The sequence below is a fragment of the Lontra canadensis genome, unplaced genomic scaffold (genome assembly GCF_010015895.1).
Source record: "Lontra canadensis isolate GAN:19392208 unplaced genomic scaffold, GSC_riverotter_1.0 scaffold56, whole genome shotgun sequence".
NCBI lineage: Eukaryota > Metazoa > Chordata > Mammalia > Carnivora > Mustelidae > Lontra > Lontra canadensis.
In genome coordinates, this window is record NW_022631050.1 from 8,329,986 (window position 1) to 8,351,353 (window position 21,368).

At 39.9% G+C, this 21,368-nt stretch overlaps 1 protein-coding gene across 1 annotated transcript; it reads left to right on the top strand.

Moving 5' to 3' along the window:
* Positions 1-6,552: 6,552 nt before the first annotated feature.
* Positions 6,553-20,423, top strand: FETUB (fetuin B). Its single transcript, XM_032875595.1, has 7 exons — positions 6,553-6,892; positions 7,229-7,336; positions 9,125-9,212; positions 11,119-11,277; positions 12,015-12,121; positions 18,977-19,060; positions 19,919-20,423. The coding sequence occupies exons 1-7, from the start codon at positions 6,671-6,673 to the stop codon at positions 20,303-20,305; spliced, it is 1,155 nt and encodes a 384-aa protein (XP_032731486.1). The 5' UTR covers positions 6,553-6,670; the 3' UTR covers positions 20,306-20,423.
* The last annotated feature ends 945 nt before the right edge of the window (positions 20,424-21,368 follow it).

Sequence of the window (21,368 nt, forward strand, 5' to 3'; positions counted from 1 at the left end):
TGAACAGGGAGTCAGGCATGGGGCTCCCTTCCAAGACCCTGGGATCATGACCATGGCCAAAGGCAGATGGTTAACTGACTAAGCCACCCAGGTGCCCCTCTTTAGTGAGGTATTGAGAAAAACTGTGTGCCAGGTGTTTTATTTGTGTGTGGGAACACACCTAACCTTCACATCTGTCCTGTGGATTAACTGTGACCTCAATTTATCAGTGAGGAAGCTGAGATTCAGAGACGGTGAGGGACCCATCTTTGGTGACACAGCTGATGAGTGGTAGAGCTGGGATTCCAATTCAGGCTCATTCAAGCCCAGAGTATGTCCTCTTGGCTACAACACCATAACAGGTTCTTAGAAGAAATCCCACTCATGATACTGCAAGGCAGGTTTGCCCTAAGAATCTTTTTGATACTGAAAAATATGCCCTAAACTTTCTGAATTTTCTCAAACATTGCCTAAATATGATTGATAAAAGTTAGGGAGAGAAAGAAGTTCTAGATGTAGGGTACTTTAGGAGACAAATTGCCAAAAGGTAACGGAGGCCACTGGGCAGGCTGGGAGGATGAATACCATTCAGTTTATAGAGCAGACAGCTGGAAGTACATGGAAGATAAACTATGTAATTCACATTTTAAAATTTTTACTGATTCCTGATCCTGCTTCCTTGAGTTCCCTTCCTACCGGGAATACATTTACTCATCCTTCAAGCCCCAGACAGAATGTCCCCTCCTCCAAGATGCCTTTCTTGACTTCCACAGCAGAGTTAGTTTATCCTTGGGTTCTTTCCTGGTACCCACTCAAGAGGACCTTCCTTTCTGAAGCCATATAGGCCAGATGCAACCTCTAGCTGTAAGACTTTGGGCAAACTCTTCACCTCTCTGTTCCTCAGTTTCCCCTTTCTGAACAATGAGAATAATGGCAACACTTCCAGCCCTGGGTTGGTTGTGGGCTTGAAATGAGAGAAGGCACACACAATGTTTAGCACAAGGCTGGACACATTACTGAGAACTCATTAGTGTTGTTTATTATTTATAATGCTGGGCGTTGGCAGCTTATGGAATAAATATTCATTCAGTATTTGTGGAAGGAAGAAGAGAAACAGGGAAAGAAAGGAGAGAGAAGAGGCCAAGCGGCCCCAGAGACCATCTTCAGCCAGGGCAGTCCCAGCTTGGCACTTGGAGCCCCGGGGTGCTGCCTGGTTCCCCTCTCTACACACCCTTCCCTCTCAGGGCAAGACTTGGTGCCTGAATTTCTAACTCCCCAGAGACCCAATCCCATGCACTGTGCCTCTCCCAGCTCGGCAGCAAACAAGGCCTCACCTATGTACCTCTTCCTACTCTAGAACAATCACAAATCACACCTGTGTCAGGGGGTGGGCGGACCGGGAGTTCTGGTACCTGCCCCCTCCTGCCTCAAGGAAAACCAGCCCTGTTTCTCCTAACCTGGCCTGCTTGGTGGTGACTCCGTTCAGGTGGACCCGGACAAGGCAGCCAGCAGAGCGGCGCGGGATCTGCAATGTGTGTGACAAGGTGAGGAGCCCTGGGAACATCACAGCCCTGAGAGCAGACATGGTCTCTGAGCTTCCTAGGGCCCTGGGTGGCACCCAGCACCCTGCATGCACCAGTTCTGCGTCCTATCCTGACCACAGCCTCAGGAAGGGGGTCCTCCTGCCACCTGCCTTGGATGGGGAGCAGCCTGGACAAACCTAATCAGGTGGCTGCAACTGACCACTGAGCCCCTCAACTCAGGTCTGCTGCAGTGTGAAATAGTGGCCACTGGCTCATTCCTAGTTTTTATATTTGTTATAAAATTCGTTTATGTTTTATATTCGTTAGATGGAAATGATGGTGTTTTGAATACACTGGGTGGAGCAAAACACTAAAGTGAATTTTGTCTATTTCTTATTTTTTAAGTGTGGCTACTAGAAAATGTAAACTTAAACATGGGAGTGGAAGCTTAGGGGATGACCCTAAGCCAGAGCCAAGACGCAGACCCAGGTCGAACGTCTCCACGGCCTCACTCTTCACTCTGATGCTGAAACCAAACTATGCTGACGCTCAAATCATCCCTACACACGTGGGGGCCAAAAAAGTGTTACCTGGGGTGCGGTTCCTGGGGACAGGAAATATGGTCCTGTCTTTCTCCAAGCGGGTGCAAGTGTGTGTGTGTGTGTGTGTGTTTATGGAGAAAAAAACTAGAGGTTAAGGCACAGCCACAACATCTGAGGCCTTCTGCCATGCAAATGGCAGAAGTGGAACTTGAACCCAGGTCTGTCTGCCCCCAAAGTCTGGCCTCTTCCCCGAGGCATCTCCCAGGGCTCTGGTATTCCACAGTCTAGAAGGAGGCTGGGCCCATGTTGTTGGAAATGGAGCTGAAACCCAGATCCCATGGAAATGGAATGATGTCGGGTAAAGAGAAAGGCAGGAAGGCCTTCCAGCAGCTGGAAGGGCTCTAGGTGATCACATGGCCCCAAACCCAGTTTCACAGATGGGGACACTGGGCCTCAGAAGGCTGTGCCCCTCCCTCTTGGTCACACAGCTAAGGGCTGAACTAGGACATCTGAATCAGAGTCTACCTTACTCTCCGGTCAGTGCGTCATGGGATTTTAATCTGGTTTTTGGAGCCCTGCCTTTCATTCCGGTTGCAGTAACGGCCTTCAGCTGTGCACATCTGATGCGTTTCTTCACGCCTCGGATGGCCTCTGCCTGTCCTGTGTCCTCTGTCCTTCCTGACCTCTTTCCACACAGGGTTCAGGCCCTGTGAACGTTTGTGCACTCGCTGGCTGGAAATCTTTGTTGGACCCCAGAACTTGAGTACCTGGTTTCCATGCCCATTTTCTAGCTTCTGTACCCATTTTCCTAGTGTTAATGCCGAATGCCCAGCTCTAAAGAACTGGGATCTTTAGATTTGGGTCTGTACATCAAGCCTCTAAAACTGTTTACTCACTTGCAGGAATCAGCAAGGGGCTGTATTTTATTAATCCAATTAGTCCGATTAACTCCTGATTCCAGAGAGCCTCCCATGTTAGCTATAGGTTTTTCATATATGGTCTTTGTTATGTTGAGGTATGTTCCCTCTAAACCTACTTTGTTGAGGGTTTTTTTTTTTTTTATCATGAATGGATGTTGTACTTGGCCAAATGATTTTTCTGCATCTATCAAAATGATCATATGGTTCTTATCCTTTCTCTTATTGATGTGATGTATCACATTGATAAGGGAATACTAAACCACCCTTGCATCCCAGAAATAAACTCCACTTGATTGTGGTGAATGATTTTTTTTTTTTTAATGTTGAATTCAGTTTGCTAGCATTTTCTTGAGTATTTTTGCAATGACTTCCGTCAGGGATATTGGATATTGATAAAGGCCTGTGGTCTTTTTTTTTTTTTTCTTTTCTTTTTTTTCTTTCTTTTCTTTTCTTTTTTGTTTTTGTTTTTGGTGTCTTTATCTAGTTTCAGTATTGGGGTAATGTTGGCCTCATAGAATAAATTTGGAGGTTTTCCTCCCTTTTCTATTTTTTGGAATAGTTTGGGAAGAATACATATTAACTTCTTTAAATGTTAGAATGTGCCTGTGAGGCCATCTGGTCCTGGACTTGTGTTTGTTGAGAATTTTTTGTTTACTGATTCAATTTCTTTGTTAGTAATTTGTCTATTTTCTATTTCTTCTGATGTCAGTTTTGGTAGTTTATGTGTTTCTAGGAATTTATCCATTTCTTCCAGGTTGTCCAATATGTTGGCATACAGTTTTTCATAATATTCTCTTATAATTGTTTGTATTTCTATGGTGTTTGTTATTATTTTCTCACTCTCATTTGTGGCTTTATTTTTCAGGTCCCTTCTTTTTTCTTTTTGATAAGCCTGGTTAGGGGTTTATCAATTTTATTAATTTTTTCAAAGAACCAGTTTCTGGTTATTGTTTTATTAGTTTCTATATCACAAATTTCTGCTCTAATCTCTATTATTTCCTTCCTTCTGCTGGGCTTAGGTTCCATTTGTTGTTCTTTTTTAACTCTTTTAGGTGTAAGGTTAGGTTGTTTAGGTTGTTTATTTGATATTTTTCTTGCTTCTTGAGGTAGGCCTGTATTCCTATGAACTTTCCTCTTAGGACCACTTTTGCTGCATCCCAGAGGTTTTGGACCATTGTGTTTTCATTTTTATTTGTTTCCATGTAACTTTACATTTCTTCTTTGATTTCTTGGATGACCTGTTCATTTTTTAGTAGCATGCTGTTGAACCTCTATGTATTTGTGGTCTTTTCAGATTTTTTTCTTGTTGATTTCTAGTTTCATAGCTTTGTGGTCAGAAAATATGCATGGTATGATTTCGATCTTCTTGAATTCATTGGGGTTTGTTTTGTGCACTAATGATCTATTCTGGAGAACATCCCATGTGCACTTTAAAAGAATGTGTATTGTGCTGTTTTAGGCTAGAATATTCTGAATATATCCATCTGATCCAGTGTGTCATTCAAAATGATTGTTTCTTTGTTGATTTTTCTGTTTAGATGATATGTCCATTGATGTAAGTAGGGTGTTAGGGTCCTCTACTATTATTGCACTATTATTGGTTAGTTCCTTTCTGTTTGTTATTAACTGTTTTACAATTTGGGGTGTTCCTATGTTGGATGCATAAATATTTACAGTTGTATCTTCTTGTTGGATTGTTCCCTTTATTATTTATATAGTGTTTATTATTTATTATTACTATTATTATATAGTGTTCTTTTTTGTCTCTTGTTAGTCTTTTTTTAAAGTCTATTTTGTCTGATGTAAGTATTCTCCAGCTTTCTTTCCACAGACATCTATTTGCATAATGAATGTTTCTCCATCCCTTCAACCTGCACATGTCTTTAGGTCTAAAATGAGTCTCTTTCAGACAGCATATAGATGGGTCTTGTTTTTTTTATCCACTCTGTCACCCCATTTCTTTTGATTGGAGTGTTTAGTACATTTACATTCAAAATTATTGATAGGGATGCCTGGGTGGTTTAGTCAGTTAAGCTTCTGCCTTCAGCTCTGGTCATGATCCCAGGGTTCTGAGATCAAGTCCTGCATTGGGCTCCCTGCTCAGCAGAGAGTCTGCTTCTCCCTCTGCCTGCTGGTTCCCCTACTCTCTCTCTCTCCGACAAATAAATAAAGTCTTTTAAGAAAACCAAAAAACAAAATTATTATTGATATATATTCATTGCCATTTTATTACTTGTTTTCTGGTTGTTTCTGAAGATTTTCTCTAATTCTTTCTTGTCTTTCTCGTATGTCTTGCTGATTTTCTTTAGTGATATATTTGGATTTCATTCTCTTTATTCTTTGCATGTTTATTTGTGGTTTTAGATATACAGTTACCATTAGGTTATATATAACCTCTTCTTCAAATAGCAGTGTATATTAAGTTGATGGTTGTTCATGTTTGAACCCCTTCTTTTCTCCTCTCCTCCCCTCCCCACATTTTAGGTATATGTTATTATAGTTCACATCCTTTTTTTTGCCCAAAGGTTTTATTTATTTGGAGAGATAGACAGCATCAGCAGGTGGGCGGGCTAGAGGGAGAGGGAGAAGCAGACTCCCTACTGAGCAGGGAGCCTGACACTGGGCTCAGTGCCAGGACCCCAGGATCATGACCTGTGCCAGAGGTAGACACTTAACTGACTGAGCCACTCAGGTACCCCTATATTTTATATTCTTTTTCTCATGTGAGTTTCTTGACTGATTTTTTTTTTTTTTTACAGAAATACTCATTTCTACTACTTTTGTGTTTGCTACCTTTATGCTGTCATTTTTGGTCTCTCCTTCACAAAGAGTCCCTTTAATATTTCTTGCAGGGCTGGTTCAATGGGCATGAACTCCTTCAGTGTTTGAGAAACTATCTCTCCTTCTATTCTGAATGATTAGTTATCTCTTCTTAAGCATAGTGTTTAACGAGTTTGCTTCCATACAGACCACAGAAAGAGAAGTAGACTTGGAGTATGATGTAAGAACTATTGATGAATCATTCACTTCTTTTTTCTTTAAATGAAGTCTTTGTTTTAAAAAATTCAAATAAGGCCAAGTAGACCACTTTCTAGCCACGTCCCAAAGTGCATTAAGGATGTCACAGTTACTTTCTGTAGGGGATGTGAGGTTAGAGCCCTTTTCCTGATCTAATAAGAGGTAAACATGGGAAGTCAGGCAGGAAATCTGAACTCACTGAACACCACTGGGACCGAACCCCAGGTTCCATGCCTGGGATAACTATTAGTGTGGCCCAGGACATCGGCTGGAGGGCAGGTGCCAGGAGAGAAGGAGAAAGGTGACAGCCCACATATTCTGATTCAGGTAGAGCCCTGGACACAAACCAGAATCCAGTCATGACCTCTTAGGAGCCTTGACCTGAGTGTTCATTATGGTTTCTTCGGAAAAGGTTAGGAAACAAATTTGTTTACATGACACGTGAATATGAGATTGCTGCAGGGCCCAAGGTTAGAAACATTGGCAAATCCCATCCAAAGTACTGACTCAGGGAAATCCACATTTAGAATTCAAGGAGATCAATGGGACATTGGGTCTCAAAACCTGGTTATAGGTTCAGATTGCAATTACAAAACCGTGCAAATTGGCTTTATAGAGAGAGCGCTGCGAGCAGCCCAATCCCTGTAACTCTATAACCTGACTTACCCTGGACCTTGTTCCCTACAGAATGGGTCTGCTCCTACCCTTGTTGCTCTGCACACTGGCTACATGCTGCAGGGCTAGATCTGTACCCGGGAAACCACCCCCCTTAGGTGTGCTCTCCCGTGGCTGCAATGACTCAGATGTTCTGACAGTCGCAGGCTTTGCCCTTCAGGACATCAACAGGGACCGAAAAGATGGCTACGTGCTGAGCCTCAACCGAGTGAGCGATGTCCGTGAACACAGACAGGCAAGTGATGGTCCCCTATCATGAGCAGGTGCTTACACAAGCTGAGGAGGCCAACCGGGGGGATGGGACCCCAGAGACACGTGTTGGAAGATGCTTTCCAAATTGGAAATCCTGCTAAAAACGTTCCTCTCTTCTCTGCCAGAGTGTGCTACATGTTCTTGTTCTTGGGCTAATAGTTATCCTACTCTGAAGCTTGTCTAGTGTCCCACAGGTTACCCATGATCTTCACAAACATCAAAGACTTTGGCTCTGCCATAAAACAGAGACTTCTTGGCCAGTCTTTAGGGGTTTCTGCTTCATGTGGGATGCAGTGCATTTCTCAACCCCCTCTTACAGGACCCGGGATCTGTGTTCTATCTCACACTGGACGTGTTAGAAACGGACTGCCATGTACTCACCAGGAAGGCGTGGAAGGACTGTGGGGTGAGGTATATTCATAGATCGGTAAGTGCTTGTGTCCAGGCATGCTGCAGAAGCTAGGTGTTCTCTGACCTGGGTGAAGATTGCTCAATGTGTCCATCTCTTGAATGTCCTTCATTATCAACTCTAGGGCAGAGCGCCCATGTGGTTATTCCAATGCTGTAGATCAAAGATCTTAAAGGAGTTTCTGAGCATCCCACTGGGAGTCATGACCCCCGAATTGAAAAGTTGCCCACAAATGGTTTCCTACCTTCAAGAACTTCCTATAGATTCCGAGCTAGTGTTTGGATTGTGAGAAAAAAGATTTGAGAGGTAATGCTTTGGATACGTGTCTAAGGAAGACTATAGAAGTATTGGAGAGAGAGTTTCTTTCCTGGTTTTATTTTGCTTTGTTTTGGTGAACACTAATATGAAATGTGAGGCTGGGGAGAGGGAAGGATTACAGTATGGGAGCTGCCAGAGGTGCTATGGAAGGATTTCCTGGAATCATAGAACCTAAAAGGCTTCAGAAGTCAACCTTTTAAAGGGGACTCATGAAGAAGCTTGAAAATAACATAGCTTTCTTGTGATTCTCAGTTATCCTGAGGTTATGTCCATTAATTGACACGAAACTTTATATCTGGAGTGCAGAACTATGTTTAGAAGCAAACTATTTACTCAAGATTTCTAATCATTTAACCAAATCTGTCAAATTACACCTATCTGAAGTGGAGATGCACTGTGGGGGGTTAGGGGGGTAGGAGAAGAATAAATGAAACAAGATGGGATCGGGAGGGAGACAAACCATAAGTGACTCTTAATCTCACAAAACAAACTGAGGGTTGCTGAGGGGAGGGGTGTCGGGAGAGGGGGGTGGGGTTATGCACATTGGGGAGGGTATGTGCTATGGTGAGTGCTATGAAGTGTGTAAACCTGGCGATTCACAGACCTGTACCCCTGGGGATAAAAATACATTATATGTTTATAAAAAAATAAAAATTAAAAATAAAGATGAAAAAGAAAATTACACCTATCTGGTTTTAAAGAGCAAAAAGTGTTCTTACCCTGTTGTGAATTATATTTAAGGTGGCACTAGCGGCTCTAATATATACCCTAAAAATTGTATACTGATTCCAATATGATAGAAGTTTATTTCTCACTCATGTAAAGCTCAAAATAGAAATTCCTGATTAAGAGGGAGCTTTCTTTCAGAAGTGGCTTGGAGCCCCATGTGCCCTCCACATTGTAGATCTAGACTGCCACCTTCTACTGGTGGTTTCTATGACTGCCAAGCTTCTCTGCATCAGACTATAGAAAAAGAAAGAGTATGGTGGATAACTCACATGGGAAAAAACTTCATGGGCCACCTGGAAATGGTTACAGTCACTTCTGCTCACCTTCCTGTGGCTGCAGCTCAATTATACATAGTCACAGTTACTCTGGAAGGAAGCTGGGAAATATAGACCAGCTGTGTCTCAGAAGAAGGTTGAATGATTTGTTGATTGGCTGGTAGTTTCTCACACCCCAAACTCCCAAAATTTACCTTAGTTTTTCATTATTTAAAAAGAAAATGTCCAGTGGAACTGGGGTGACACAGTCCATTAAGTGTCCAACTCTTGGTTTCGGCTCAGGTTGGTGGTCTCAGGGTCCTGAGATCCAGCCCCATGTTAGGCTCTGTGTTCAGTGTGGAGTCTGCTTGAAATTCTCTCTCCCTCTCCTTCTGCCTCTCTTAAACAAACAAATCTTCAAAAATAAAATGTCCAATCTAATTTTGGATTTTTTAAAAGTCGGGGTTTGTTCCACCATCTCATAAAATGTGTGTGTTTGTTCCAGGTTTATGGTCAGTGCAAAGCAATATATTATGTTAACAGGCCAGAAAGGATTCTCTACTTAGCTGCTTATAACTGTACTCTTCGCCCAGGTAAGAGAGCACTCTGATTTTACTCATTTTAATGAAATATGGAAAAGAGCATTAAATAGAGCTATGCCTAGAGAACACAGGGTTCTCCCATCCTTACTTCCTATTCATACAAAGGCCACGTTCTTATATCCAGTTTTTGCCTCTCCTGTGAAGTTCATCTTGTACCACTCCTTTTCCCACAAAGAATCTTCTTAAATACACCGCTTAAATCCTTTATTATAGACAGTTGCATTAAATCCTACATTTTCAGTCTGCTGTAAATGGCTTAATCTCTGCTCTGGTCCCCAGGCTCCCTTTCTAGCTCTCCTGACGTTATTTCCTTGACTACACCAACTTTGCACTTCTGAAACTGAATGGATGCTTCACTATTTTCCAAACACACATTGCACTTTCCAGTTTCCGCATGTACTGTTTGCTTCCTCCTCCAATGAGGATGCCCTTACCTGATACCCTCTGCCCTTAAAACTTACATTGTTTGAGGGCCCCTGCCGATGCTGCTTCTTCCACCATGTTCTCTACTCCAGAAAGGAAAGGTGCTCACCTGTTGTCATTCCTATACAATGTTAGCTACCACTCCTCATGGAACGGAGAGTGGGCTGCCTTGACTTGGGTCTCCTATCTTCTTCCATCAAGCCGAGCATGTCTTCCTATTTCCTGCCTGCCAAAGCTCTCCCTCCATTCGTATTAAGTGTAAGGAGTCCACAGTATTGTTCAATAAATGAACTAAGAATGAGGCTGAAACTAATGACATTTCAAATATGCACATGCATTTGTTCTGGATCCTTCTTTGGAAAAAAAGCATCCAAGTCCTGGGCAAATAGGATGTGGTTACTTGGCAGACTATTGTGTGAATATGACTTCCCTGGTGGAACTTTGTTCAAGTGCAGATTATGATTCTAGAGGTGTGGGGCGTGGCCTGAAAGTCTGCATTTCTAATAAGTTCCAGGAGATAACAATGTTGCTGGTTCCTTTGGGAGATAAAGCAACAGATCAAATATTTTATTGGCCATGTTTTAAGCTTCATGGTTGCCAAGAGGAGTTTTATATAAATAAACCAGAGTAGAACCAACAAAGCAGACTGGGATTTAAATGGAAGTGATAGGTGCCAGAGGTATGGGAGGTTAGGAAGTGACCCATGGGGATGATGGTGCCAGGAGTGACAAGCTATGGAAACTGCCTCCCAGCATGCCCAAATACATGCAAACCAGCATGCAATTGATCAAAACAAAGTGTTTGCGCTACAGAAATAACTTCCAGAAAAGTTCCCCGGCCTGACTTCCATGAGAGTTTTGCCACTTCCAGCTCTTTCCAGTCGGAAACGCTCGCTACACCTTTAGCAGGATTATTCTATCCAGTCACACAGTGATTTGACCGATGTGTGTTTTCTGGCTCGCTTGTATTTTCTAACTGGGGAGGGTGTGCTTACCTTCTGTGTGTCACTCAACATCACTTGCTAAGCACTTACAATGCATTAGATGTTTTGTTAGGTGCTGGGGACTAAAAGGTGAATAAGACAGGACACTCATGAAATCCCAACATTTTAAGACACTCAGTCTGCCTGACAGAGGCAGTGATGGTAGAAGATATCTTCACTGAGCTAACTGGGGGCAAGTTTTTGTGTCAATATAACACACATGCATTTCTGAACACAATTCTTCAGGTAAATACCTTTGTGTGAAGCGAAAAAATCTTGCTTTGATTTTTTTTTTTTAAATTATGAAAGTAGTACACAGTCATTGCAGGAAACTCTCTGCTGACTGCTTTCTTTCTAGACCATGCCTTTTCCACTTCTTCCTTGCTGAAATGATTTTTTTTTTTAATCTCTGCCTCTGTTGTAGTCATGATTTATGGGATTAAAAATCATTAAGGAGTTTCATTTTAAAACTTCTCTCTTTGGCATCAACAGTTTCTCGAAGAAGAATTCACACAATGTGCCCTGACTGCCCCTTCCCCACCAACTTGTCAGATCCTGAGTATCTGGAAGCTGCCCTTGAGTCTCTTGCAAAATACAACAGTGAGAGCCCCTCAAAGCAGTATTCTCTCGTCCAAGTCACCCAGGCTTCTAGACAGGTGAGGTTGAAGTGTCATTACACAAACAATGTCTCTCTTAACTGTTACTCTCAGTTCCTAAGCTGAGGTGAATATCAAGGCACTCCTTTTAATTTGACCTGAAAAGCCTTTTCTTTATTCTCTCCTTGGGTGGACCTGATGTACATTCAGTCATGTTTCCGTGTCTGAGTTATGCCATAGGATTTCCACCAGAATTGTGGGACTCTGTTTTACTGAATTGGCCTTAAGGTGAGAAGGGAAATAGACTCATGGTCTCCTTGGTTATTCTACTTAGGTTCACTATTTGCTGCTACACTTTTATATTTAACTGATGATGGACCATTTAGCAAGTCAATTTCTGCTTCATCTTAAGGCCTGGAATGGATTATAAATTTTACAGATTAGGGAAAGTGGAGGCTCATTTGCATTTGGATGATGTTGAATCTATTATATAGAGAAAATCTAATCTAAAAACAAATCTACAGGAGGAAAAATCCGCTCAACCAAGGAAGGTTTTTAGAGCCCTTTCAAATCCTTAAGAAGGGAAGAAAAGTATGGTGATTATGATTTTTTAAATGACAGAATCACAATACATGATTTGATCTTGGTGGGGAGTACAGGGACAGCAGCAGACCTGGACTGACAATGACTTTGACTGAGGATGTTTGGTTCTCCTAAATAAAATGCTGCCAAACCTGAATCATTTCTCCACTTGGTAAGATTTGATTTTTTCTTTCTCATCTCTTGTCTCATACCAGTGGGTAGTTGGCCCTGCCTACTTTGTGGAATATTTAATCAAAGAGTCACCATGTACCAAATCCCAGGCCAGCAACTGTGCACTTCAGCCCCCTGACTCTGAGGTAAGTATTCCTGAATGTCTTCATAATTTAGGATTTGTGTTCATAAGTCACCTATATGTACTTTCTGAGCATAAATTATTACATGAGGTATTGTAATGCACGAGATGCATTGTTCCCCTTAAGGAACAATGGACTAAGTAGAGATTGTGCAGGTTCAGGTGCAAAAATAAAGATTTTATTTTATCATAATTGCAATTTTCATCAGCAATATGATGACTTTGCAAAAAAAAAAAAAAAAGATCATAGACACTGTAAAACATAGGCAGATCTTCTCAGTGGTTTGTGATGGTCCTGCTTCTATCCGAACAAATCCCGTTACATTTGGAATACACCATGGTATTCTGTTCCTCGGACCGCTCTTATGAAGGACAAAGAAGTCAAACAGGCCTTCTTTCAAAGAATGTGTCCATGATGGGGAGGGAACCTTGAAACCATTGGAAACACACCTGGTGAGAAATATCAATTGACACAATGTATTGTGTAGCACAATCAGGCAAAATGAGTCAAAAGACTTTTTTCTCCTTACTTATATTAACAGCTTTATTAAGATAATTCACACATCATAAAATTCACCCTTTAAGATATACAATCCAGTGGGTTTTTTAGTATATTCACAGAGCTGTGCACCATCACTACTATCTAACTTTTGAATATCTTCATCAGCCCAAAAAGAAACCCCTTACCCATTAGCAGTTGTCCCCCTTACCCCTCACCCAAGTCCCTGGAGCCTGCTAGTCTACTCATCGTCTCTATGACTTTGTCTTCTTCTAGACATTTCATGTAACAGAATCATGGTGTGTAGGTCCTTTTGTGTCTGCCTTTTTTCACTTAACATAATGTTTTCAAGGTTTATCTGTGTTGTAGCATGTATCAGTGCCTCATTCCTTTCTATGGCCAAATAATAGTTCATTTGCATGGATGCACCAAGTACTGCTTTTCATCCAATAGTCAATGGCTGTTTGGGTTGCTTCCCTGTTGGAGCTGTGATAAATGATAGTGCTAGGAGCATTTGTATACAAGTTTTTATACCTAACTGTGTTTTCGTTTCTCCTGGGTGTATGGTCTGAAGTGGGATTGCTGAGTCACACTTCACGTTTAACCTTTTGATGAACTGCCAAACTGTTTTCCAAAGTGACTGCACCAGTTTTATGATCCTATCTGCCATGTATGTGGGTTTTAATTTCTCCACATTTTTGCTCACACTTCTTATCATAATTATCTGTCTTTTTTTTTTTTTATTATAGCTATCTTATTGAGTATGGAGTGGCATCTCATTTTGGTTGTTACTTGCATTTTCTTCATGGCTAATGATGTTAAACATCTTTAATGTACTCATTGGCCATTATCATATATATATTCTTTGGAGAAATGTCTATTCAAATCCTTTGCTCATTTAAAAATTGGATTACTCATTTTCTTATTGTTGAATTGTAGGAGCTCTTTACATATTCTAGGTAACAATCCCTTAATCACATATATGATTATAAAGATTTTCTCTCATTCTCTGGGTTGTCTATTCATTTTCTTAATGATGTTCTTTGAAGTATAAAAGGTTTTTTAATTTCCATGAAGTCCCTCTTATTTATTTGGGTCATCACCGAATGTGTGTTTGGAGTCATCTCTAAGAAATCATTGCCTAATCCAAAATCACTAAGACTTACTCCTATGTATTCTTTGAAGAGTTTTCTAGCTTTAACTCTTAGGTTTAAGTTTGTGACCTGTAGTAAGTTAATTTTTTTTTTATATTGTGTGAGGTAGGAGGTTCAACTTCATTCTTCTGTTTCTGGATGTCCATTTGTCCTAGAATTATTTGTTGAAAAAAAAAAACAATCATTTTTCCCACTTAAGTGTCTTGGAATACTTCTTGAAGATCACTTGGCTATAAATGTCAAGGTTTATTTCACTCTCAATTTTATTCCATGGATCTATATAGCTATCCCTATGCCACTATTTCACTATCATGAATACTGTAGCTTTGTAGTAAATTTTGAAATTGGGAAGTGTGAGTGCTCCTATTTTGTTCTCTTTATTCAAGATTATTTGGGTATTCTGGATCCGTTGCATTTTCATGACAATTTTCTATTTTTAAAAAAGAAGTTAGAAATGTGATAAGAATTGCACTGAATCTGTAGGTCAATGTGGGACATAATGTCATATTAACAACAATAAGTCTTTCAGTCCATGAATATGAATTGTCTTTCCTTTTGTTTGACTCAATTTCCTTCAACAATGTTTTATAATTTTCAATGTTCAATACTCACTTACCTGTATATCTATATATTTTATTTTCTTTGATGCTAAAATAATGTATTTGTTTCCTTTATTTTATTTTTGAATTGTTTCCTATAAGTGTATAGGAATACAATTGCTTTTTGCATACTGATCTTGTATCCTGGAACCTTGCTGGACTCATTTACTAGTTCTAATAGTTTTCTAGTAGATTTCTTAGGATTTTCTACATACAAGGTCATGTCATCTGCAATTTGAGATAGCTTTACCTTTTCCTTTCCAATCTGCATACCTTTTAATTCTTTTTCTTGCCTAATTTCCCTGGCTAGACCTTCCAGTATAATATTGAACAGAGGTGGGAAGAGTAGACATCCTTATTGTATTCCTGGGGAAAACACTGAGTGTTTCATCATTGAATATGATGTTAACTATAAGTTTTTCATGGATGTCCTCTTTTAAGTTGAAAAAGTTCTATTCTTATTTTCTGAAAAAATTTTAAATGAAAAAACAGTATTACAGTTTATCAAATGCTTTTTCTGAGTTAAGGAGGTAGCCATGATTTTCTTCTCCTTTAATCTGTCATTGTATTAACAATGATTGACTCTTGTATGTTAAAACAAGCTTGCACTTTGGGAATGAATCCCAATTGATCATGGTATATAATCCTTTTTACGTGTTGCTGAATTCAGTTTGCCAGTATTTTTTTAATAAGATTTTCCATTTTCATATTTCTAAGAGATATTAATCTCTAGTTTTCTTGTATTTTCTCTGCCTGATTTCCATATGAGTTTAATATTGGCCTCACAGAATGAATTGGGAAAATTTGCCTCCTCTTCTATTTTATTTTGGAAGAGTTTAAGGATTGGTGTTCATTCTTCTTTAAATGTTTTGTAGAATTCAACAGTGGGCCTGAACTTGTCTTTATGAGAAGTTTGGGGTTTTTAGAAAAGAACTATTATTAATAATTTGATTTCTTCACTTGTTACAGTTCTATTTAGATTTTCTGTTTCTTAAGTTTTGGTAGTTCATGTCTTCCTAGGAATTTGTTCATTTCTCAAAGTTACTTAATTTCTTAGCATACAAGAAGATGTTCATAGTATTCCCTTCTTATTTCTGAAAGGCTAAAATTTAATTCCAATTTTAATATATGAGACATTTTTTTCTTGGTCAGTCCAGCTAAAGTTTTGTCAATTTTGTTGATCTTTTCAAATAATCAACTTTCAGTTTCATTTTCTCTTTTTGTAATCATCTAGTTAATTTTTTCCTCTCTGCTCTTTATTATGGCCTTCTTTTTGTTTGCTTTGGGATGAGTTTGTTTTTGTTTTTGTTTTGTTTTGTTTTTCTGCTTTTTCTGTTTCTTAAGGTAGAAGGTTACATAAATGATTTGTTATTGTTTTTTTTTTCTTAACAATAGCAATTACATCTACAGATTTCCTTCTCAGCAATGCTTTAGCTGAATCTCATAAGTTGTGTGTATTTTGTTTTGGTTTCTATTCATCTCAAAGTATTTTCTAATTTTCTTTGTGATTATTTCATTGACCAATTGGTTATGTAGGAGTATGTCATCTAATATTTGCAAAATTCCCCAATATTTTGTTATCCATTTCCAATCTCATTCCATTGTAGTTGGAGAACATGCGCCATATGATCTCAATTCTTTTAAATTAATTGAAGTTTGTTTTAAAATTTAACATAAGGTATATCCTGGAAAATGTTCCATGTACACTTGAGAAGGGTGTATATTGTACTGTTGTTAGGTGGAGCATTCTGTAATGATTGGTTTATAGTGTTGTTTAAGTCTTCTCTTTCCTTGCTAATGTCCTGCATAGTTGTTCTATCCATTACTGAAAGTGAGATTTCCAACTATTACTGTTGACTTGTCTTTATCTCCTTTGAATTCTGTTAGTTTGGCTTATGTTCTTTGGGGCTCTGTTGTTAGGTACATATATATTTATAGTTATTGTGTCTTCTTAATAAGGAGGCCTTTTTATCATTATAAAGTGTTTTTCTTTGTCTCTACCAACAATTTTTATCTTCAAGTCAATTTTGTCTGACATTTGTATAGCCATTCCAGCTCTCTTTTTGTTATTGTTTGCATTTATATTTTTTCCATCTTTTTACTTTCAATCTACATGTGTCTTTGAATCTAAAATGTGTGTCTCGGGGCACCTGGGTGGTTCAGTGGGTTAAAGCCTCTGCCTTCAGCTCAGGTCATGATCTCAAGGTCCTGGGATCGAGCCCCGCATCGGGCTCTCTGCTAGGCAGGAAGCCTGCTTCCTTCTCTCTCTCTCTCTCTGCCTGCTTCTCTGCCTACTTGTGATCTCTCTCTCTGTCAAATAAATAAAATAAAATAAAAAAATCTTTAAAATGTGTGTCTCAAAAGACTTGTATAATTATTCAAGTGAATTTTCTCAAGGAATAATTGGGAAAACATTTTCATCCTATTCTGTAAGATCTCTTCTTCTCATTTGTCAGTAACATCTTGGGCAGATCCCATAGCATTCTGGTCATTATCAATAATAAGTACAATTTCACTTAGGTAATTAAGGTTCACTTACAGGTCTGAAAAAAAATCTGTTCAGTCAATTCTGAATCAAAACTTTTATCTTATATCCAATGCAGAGCTTTTTTCTTTTTTCATAGCTTCATCCTGACTCAGAGCTTAGGACCTGCTGTGAGAAAGGGAGTCAAGGTCTATTTTTTCACTCTTTCTTCCGTCTCTGTAATCTTTTGCTTAATTCTTGCTCTTCCAAGTTCCAAGAAGAATGAAAGAGGAGAAGAGAGAAGAGCCCAAAGTCTTTTTTATGTAACTGCGGTTTTGGTTTTCTCTTGGTCTACACTGGCCCTCCATAAGCCGGGTTCCAGTGCTGGTTCTCTCAAGTGGTACAGGTGTGGTTTCATCCAGAGGTTCTTTCCTGGCAGGATGATATATTCTCTAGCTGACTTCTAGGAACCACCCCTTCTCAGATTCAGCCCCCACAGATTTTTACTATCACTTTAGTGTGATAGTAAACAAGTGATTTACTCTCACCTATTATTATCCCTTCTCTGGAAGATTGTCCCTTGGGAAGGTACTTTCAAAAAAGCCCTACCTATGGCATTTGCTTGCCTCAAGGAATTCACACATTTTTACTATTCCAAACAGTGGAGATAGTGTTCCCTTTCCCACCCTTTTTCCTTACCCTACCATAGTAGGCTGCTTTAGCCAAGATCCTGCCTTCAGAATGCTCTGAGAGAGAAGCAGATACCAATCTTCATAGCCCATATGTCCCAGAACTCTAGGGTTCCCATGTTAAGCATGTCCACAAACTCCCTTTTTGTGGTTCTCTCTAGATTCAGCATGAATTAGAGTAGCTCAGCAAATTCTAGTCAGAGTGGGAGTCGCTAGGCTTTACTTGGTACAGGTAACTGCAGTCTCTCCAGAAGCTTCTCTTAGTGTTCCCTATATGATTTGGTGAAGAATTGGAGAAGGAAGAGGCTGAAGCACCATTCTCTAAGGACTTTCTACACTCATGGATTTTCCCATCATAAGGAACTTCAAATCTTCTCTTTACATAGTCTTCACATGGGTGATAGGGTAATATTCAGGCAATCCATTTAGATACAGTTTAGTATATTCCATTTGAATATTCTTTCTTAAGAGTTCTTCTTTAGAAATTGAGGCAACATTTTATTATAATATTCTATTTGACCTTGAATATATGTGTACTCTATGTCTCTAAAATTCCTCTTCTAGGAATTTACCCTAAGAAATAACTAAGAACTTCTTAAATAATCAGAAGAATATTAGTTAATGATTATAAAAAAGATCACAGAATAATACTATTTAATGCCATTAAAGGATTTTCACAATATATTATTAAGTGATGAGAAGGAGTTATAAAATATGTAATGTAATCCTATTTATCTAGAATAAAAATATATATGCATAGGAAAAAAGGTTAGAAAAGAAAAGTTACCTTTCATGCAATTATGGGTCTTTTTAACTTTTTGTTTATCCATATTCTAAATAACTATTTATTATATTTGTATAAAGAAAACAAAATTATTTTATTTCTAAATAAAGAGAAGTTGAAGGAGCTTAGAGGAATCTTGTCTGAGAAGAGAAAGCTCTGGGTGGAATGTACATAAAAGGCCACTACTATGTACAAAATGAGAGCAGGTGTTCAAAATGACCCAAGGTAGAAGTAAGACCAAGACATAGATGTTCTATAGACACAGATTTCTGCTCAATACCAAGACTTTTCTAATGGCTTGTTCCTCAAGAAATCCTGAGTTTAGGGACCCCTGGGTGGCTGAGTCGGTTAAGCATCCAACTCTTGATCTCAGCTCAGGTCTGGATCTCATGGTCATGAGTTCAAGCCTGGCATTGGGCTCAGCACTGGGCATGGAGCCTACTTTAAAAAGTACATCCTGAGTTCCACATAACTGGAGGAAATTTAGCTTAGTTTGGGCAATTAGCTAAAATGATGTAGAGAGAATTGCCTCAGGGCCTGCCCATAACATTGTAGGCGCATAAAATGTTGATTAGCAGTGGGTCTATACAAGAAGAAAACAAGTTGATTTCCATTTCTAATCACTAATAATCATAATACTCACAGAATGTTGTATTTTCTCTGTCTGTAGCCTGTTGGTCTTTGCACAGGTTCCGTGACTCAAACACCAATGAAAAAGTTTGTCTCCGTGTCTTGTAACTTCTTTGAACAACAGGTATTTTTCAGTCTAATTATTTGCCTTCTCATTGAACAAGAGAGCAGATAATTGAAATCCTAACTGACCTCTCCTTTTTATTTCCTAAAATCCATGATCACCACTTTATTCAGGCTGCCCCAAGGTCACACCCACAGGGTGGCTGGTTAAAGACCAGTCATACTTTTTTTTCCAGTCACAATGTGGTCCTCCAGAATAAATAAGACTTCTTCAGAAATAGAGATATCCTAGCTCAGGTGGCTGAGGCCTCTGAAACATTAAATCCAGTGTCCCAAAGACCCTCACCCTTTCCCAAAGCATTTGCTGAATGTTCACTACAGGGCAGCTAGCTATCATTGAGAGGGTGATTGAAACAGGCCACCTTGTCCCAGTACTGCTCTGCCACCAAGAGGTGTGTGTGACTCTGGACAACTTCTTACCTCTCTGAGTCTTGGTTGTCTTGTCTGTAGAATGGGGTTGCAATAACCACCGTGTGCAGATCCCTCTGGGAAGCAATGAGAGGAACTAGAGGAAGGGCCCTGTGTGGTGCATGGCATTGAATAAGCCATGAGTAAAGGGACTGTGGCTGCACTACTGGGATGGTGTGACAGCACCCCAGTGTACTTGGAAGAAGCCATTCAACCCCTCCAAACCATTGTTCAGCTGAGAGTTTGTGAGACCTGCAGTCTCACATACTCTGTTGTCTGCTTTTGCTTCTTTTAACCCTTTAACCCTTTAAGCAGAGTTAAATCATCCCTCTAGCTGGTCTCCCTTTGAGACATGCCATCAGAAAGTCCCAGAACAGGCTTAGCTTGGTACTAGCCATGGTAGAAATTTTTCCCGGAAATGTTCCCTTATTTGAAAATGTTCTTATTTCAGGGCCCTGCCCATGGAGGGGAAGCCGATGCTGCTAGCCAGAGACCTGCACATCTCCCTGGGGTGGGAGAGTCCCAGCAGAAAGTCGTTGTAGATCCTACTCCCGGCTTGCCCCCCAAAGCTGTGCCTAAAGGATCTGTCCAACACCTCCCCGACTTGGATGATGAGAAGAAGCCCGAGGATGCTGAGGAAAACCAACATGCTGAGGCCTTCCATGTGGAGCTGGATCTCACCACAAATCCTTGGGGAGAAACATTGGATGTGTCTTTCCTTTTCATGGGGCCTGCGGAGCAGAAGCTGCTTATCCTGCCTTTCCCCAAGGATGAACGACGCTCTGCTGAGTGCCCAGGACCAGCCCAACAGAATAACCTTCTTATCCTCCCACCATGAGAACCACATAGAGAATTCCATGGGGGGTATAGTGCCCTGCAGGAGAAGAGAGGTGCTAGGGAAGGGAGACAGAGAGGCAGTTCAAATGTGAGAGTGACTAATAAAGTACAAATCTGACTCTCTTGGTCTCATCGTGTTCTCTGGAAGTATAAGACTACACTGTGTACTTGTACGTGAGGCTTCATCTCTTCTGAACCATCCAGGGTCTCATACCACGGACACTCTCCACCTCCCTTGTTTTCAGCCTCTCCCTCTGTAATCTTACTGACTTTCAGCTAAGTCTCTGTTATAGGGTCTGCCATACTTAGAAATGCCCTCTTCTTTCTGGGCAGGAGCACACTGTGATTCTTTTGATCAAAAGGAGATGAAAGTTGAAGGATATCAAGAGACTGGGATTCATCAGGGTGTCATTCTCCCTTTATTCCATAATTACTGCAACGCCAAGTATCAGTCAGATACTGTCTGCACAACCTTCAACCTGAGGGTGGAATTTTGTGGCTTTTTTTCTGACCTGTCCAAGTAATCTCCGAGTCCCAGAACTTGATAAACTCACCTATCGATAGGAGTAGTTGGAAGAGACAGTTGCCTGTGGCCTGTGGCTGAGCTTGGGGAGAACCCAACATTGCTTCAAATTGGGGAGCTTTCTGGCTCCTAGAATAGTTTTGCTCAGAGTAGATATTCAGGACCTGATAACATTCATTATCACTTAAAAAATAACAGATATGCATATACTATATATTGTACACATGTATGTGTGTGTATATATATATATATATTTACACAAATATATGTAATATATATTTACACAAATATATGCATATACATACACATATCTTTTGAAATTTGACAGGTGTTATGGGTTGCATTGTTTTCCCAAAATTCATATACTGAAGTTATAACCCCCCAGTACCTCAGAATGTGGTTGTATTTGTATATAGGTCTTTAAAAAGGTAATTAACCTAGAATGAAATCATTAATGTGGGCCCTAATACAATATGGGCCCAGATGAGCCCAGGAACACAGATGAGCACAGAAGCAAGACCATACAGGGACACAGAGAGAA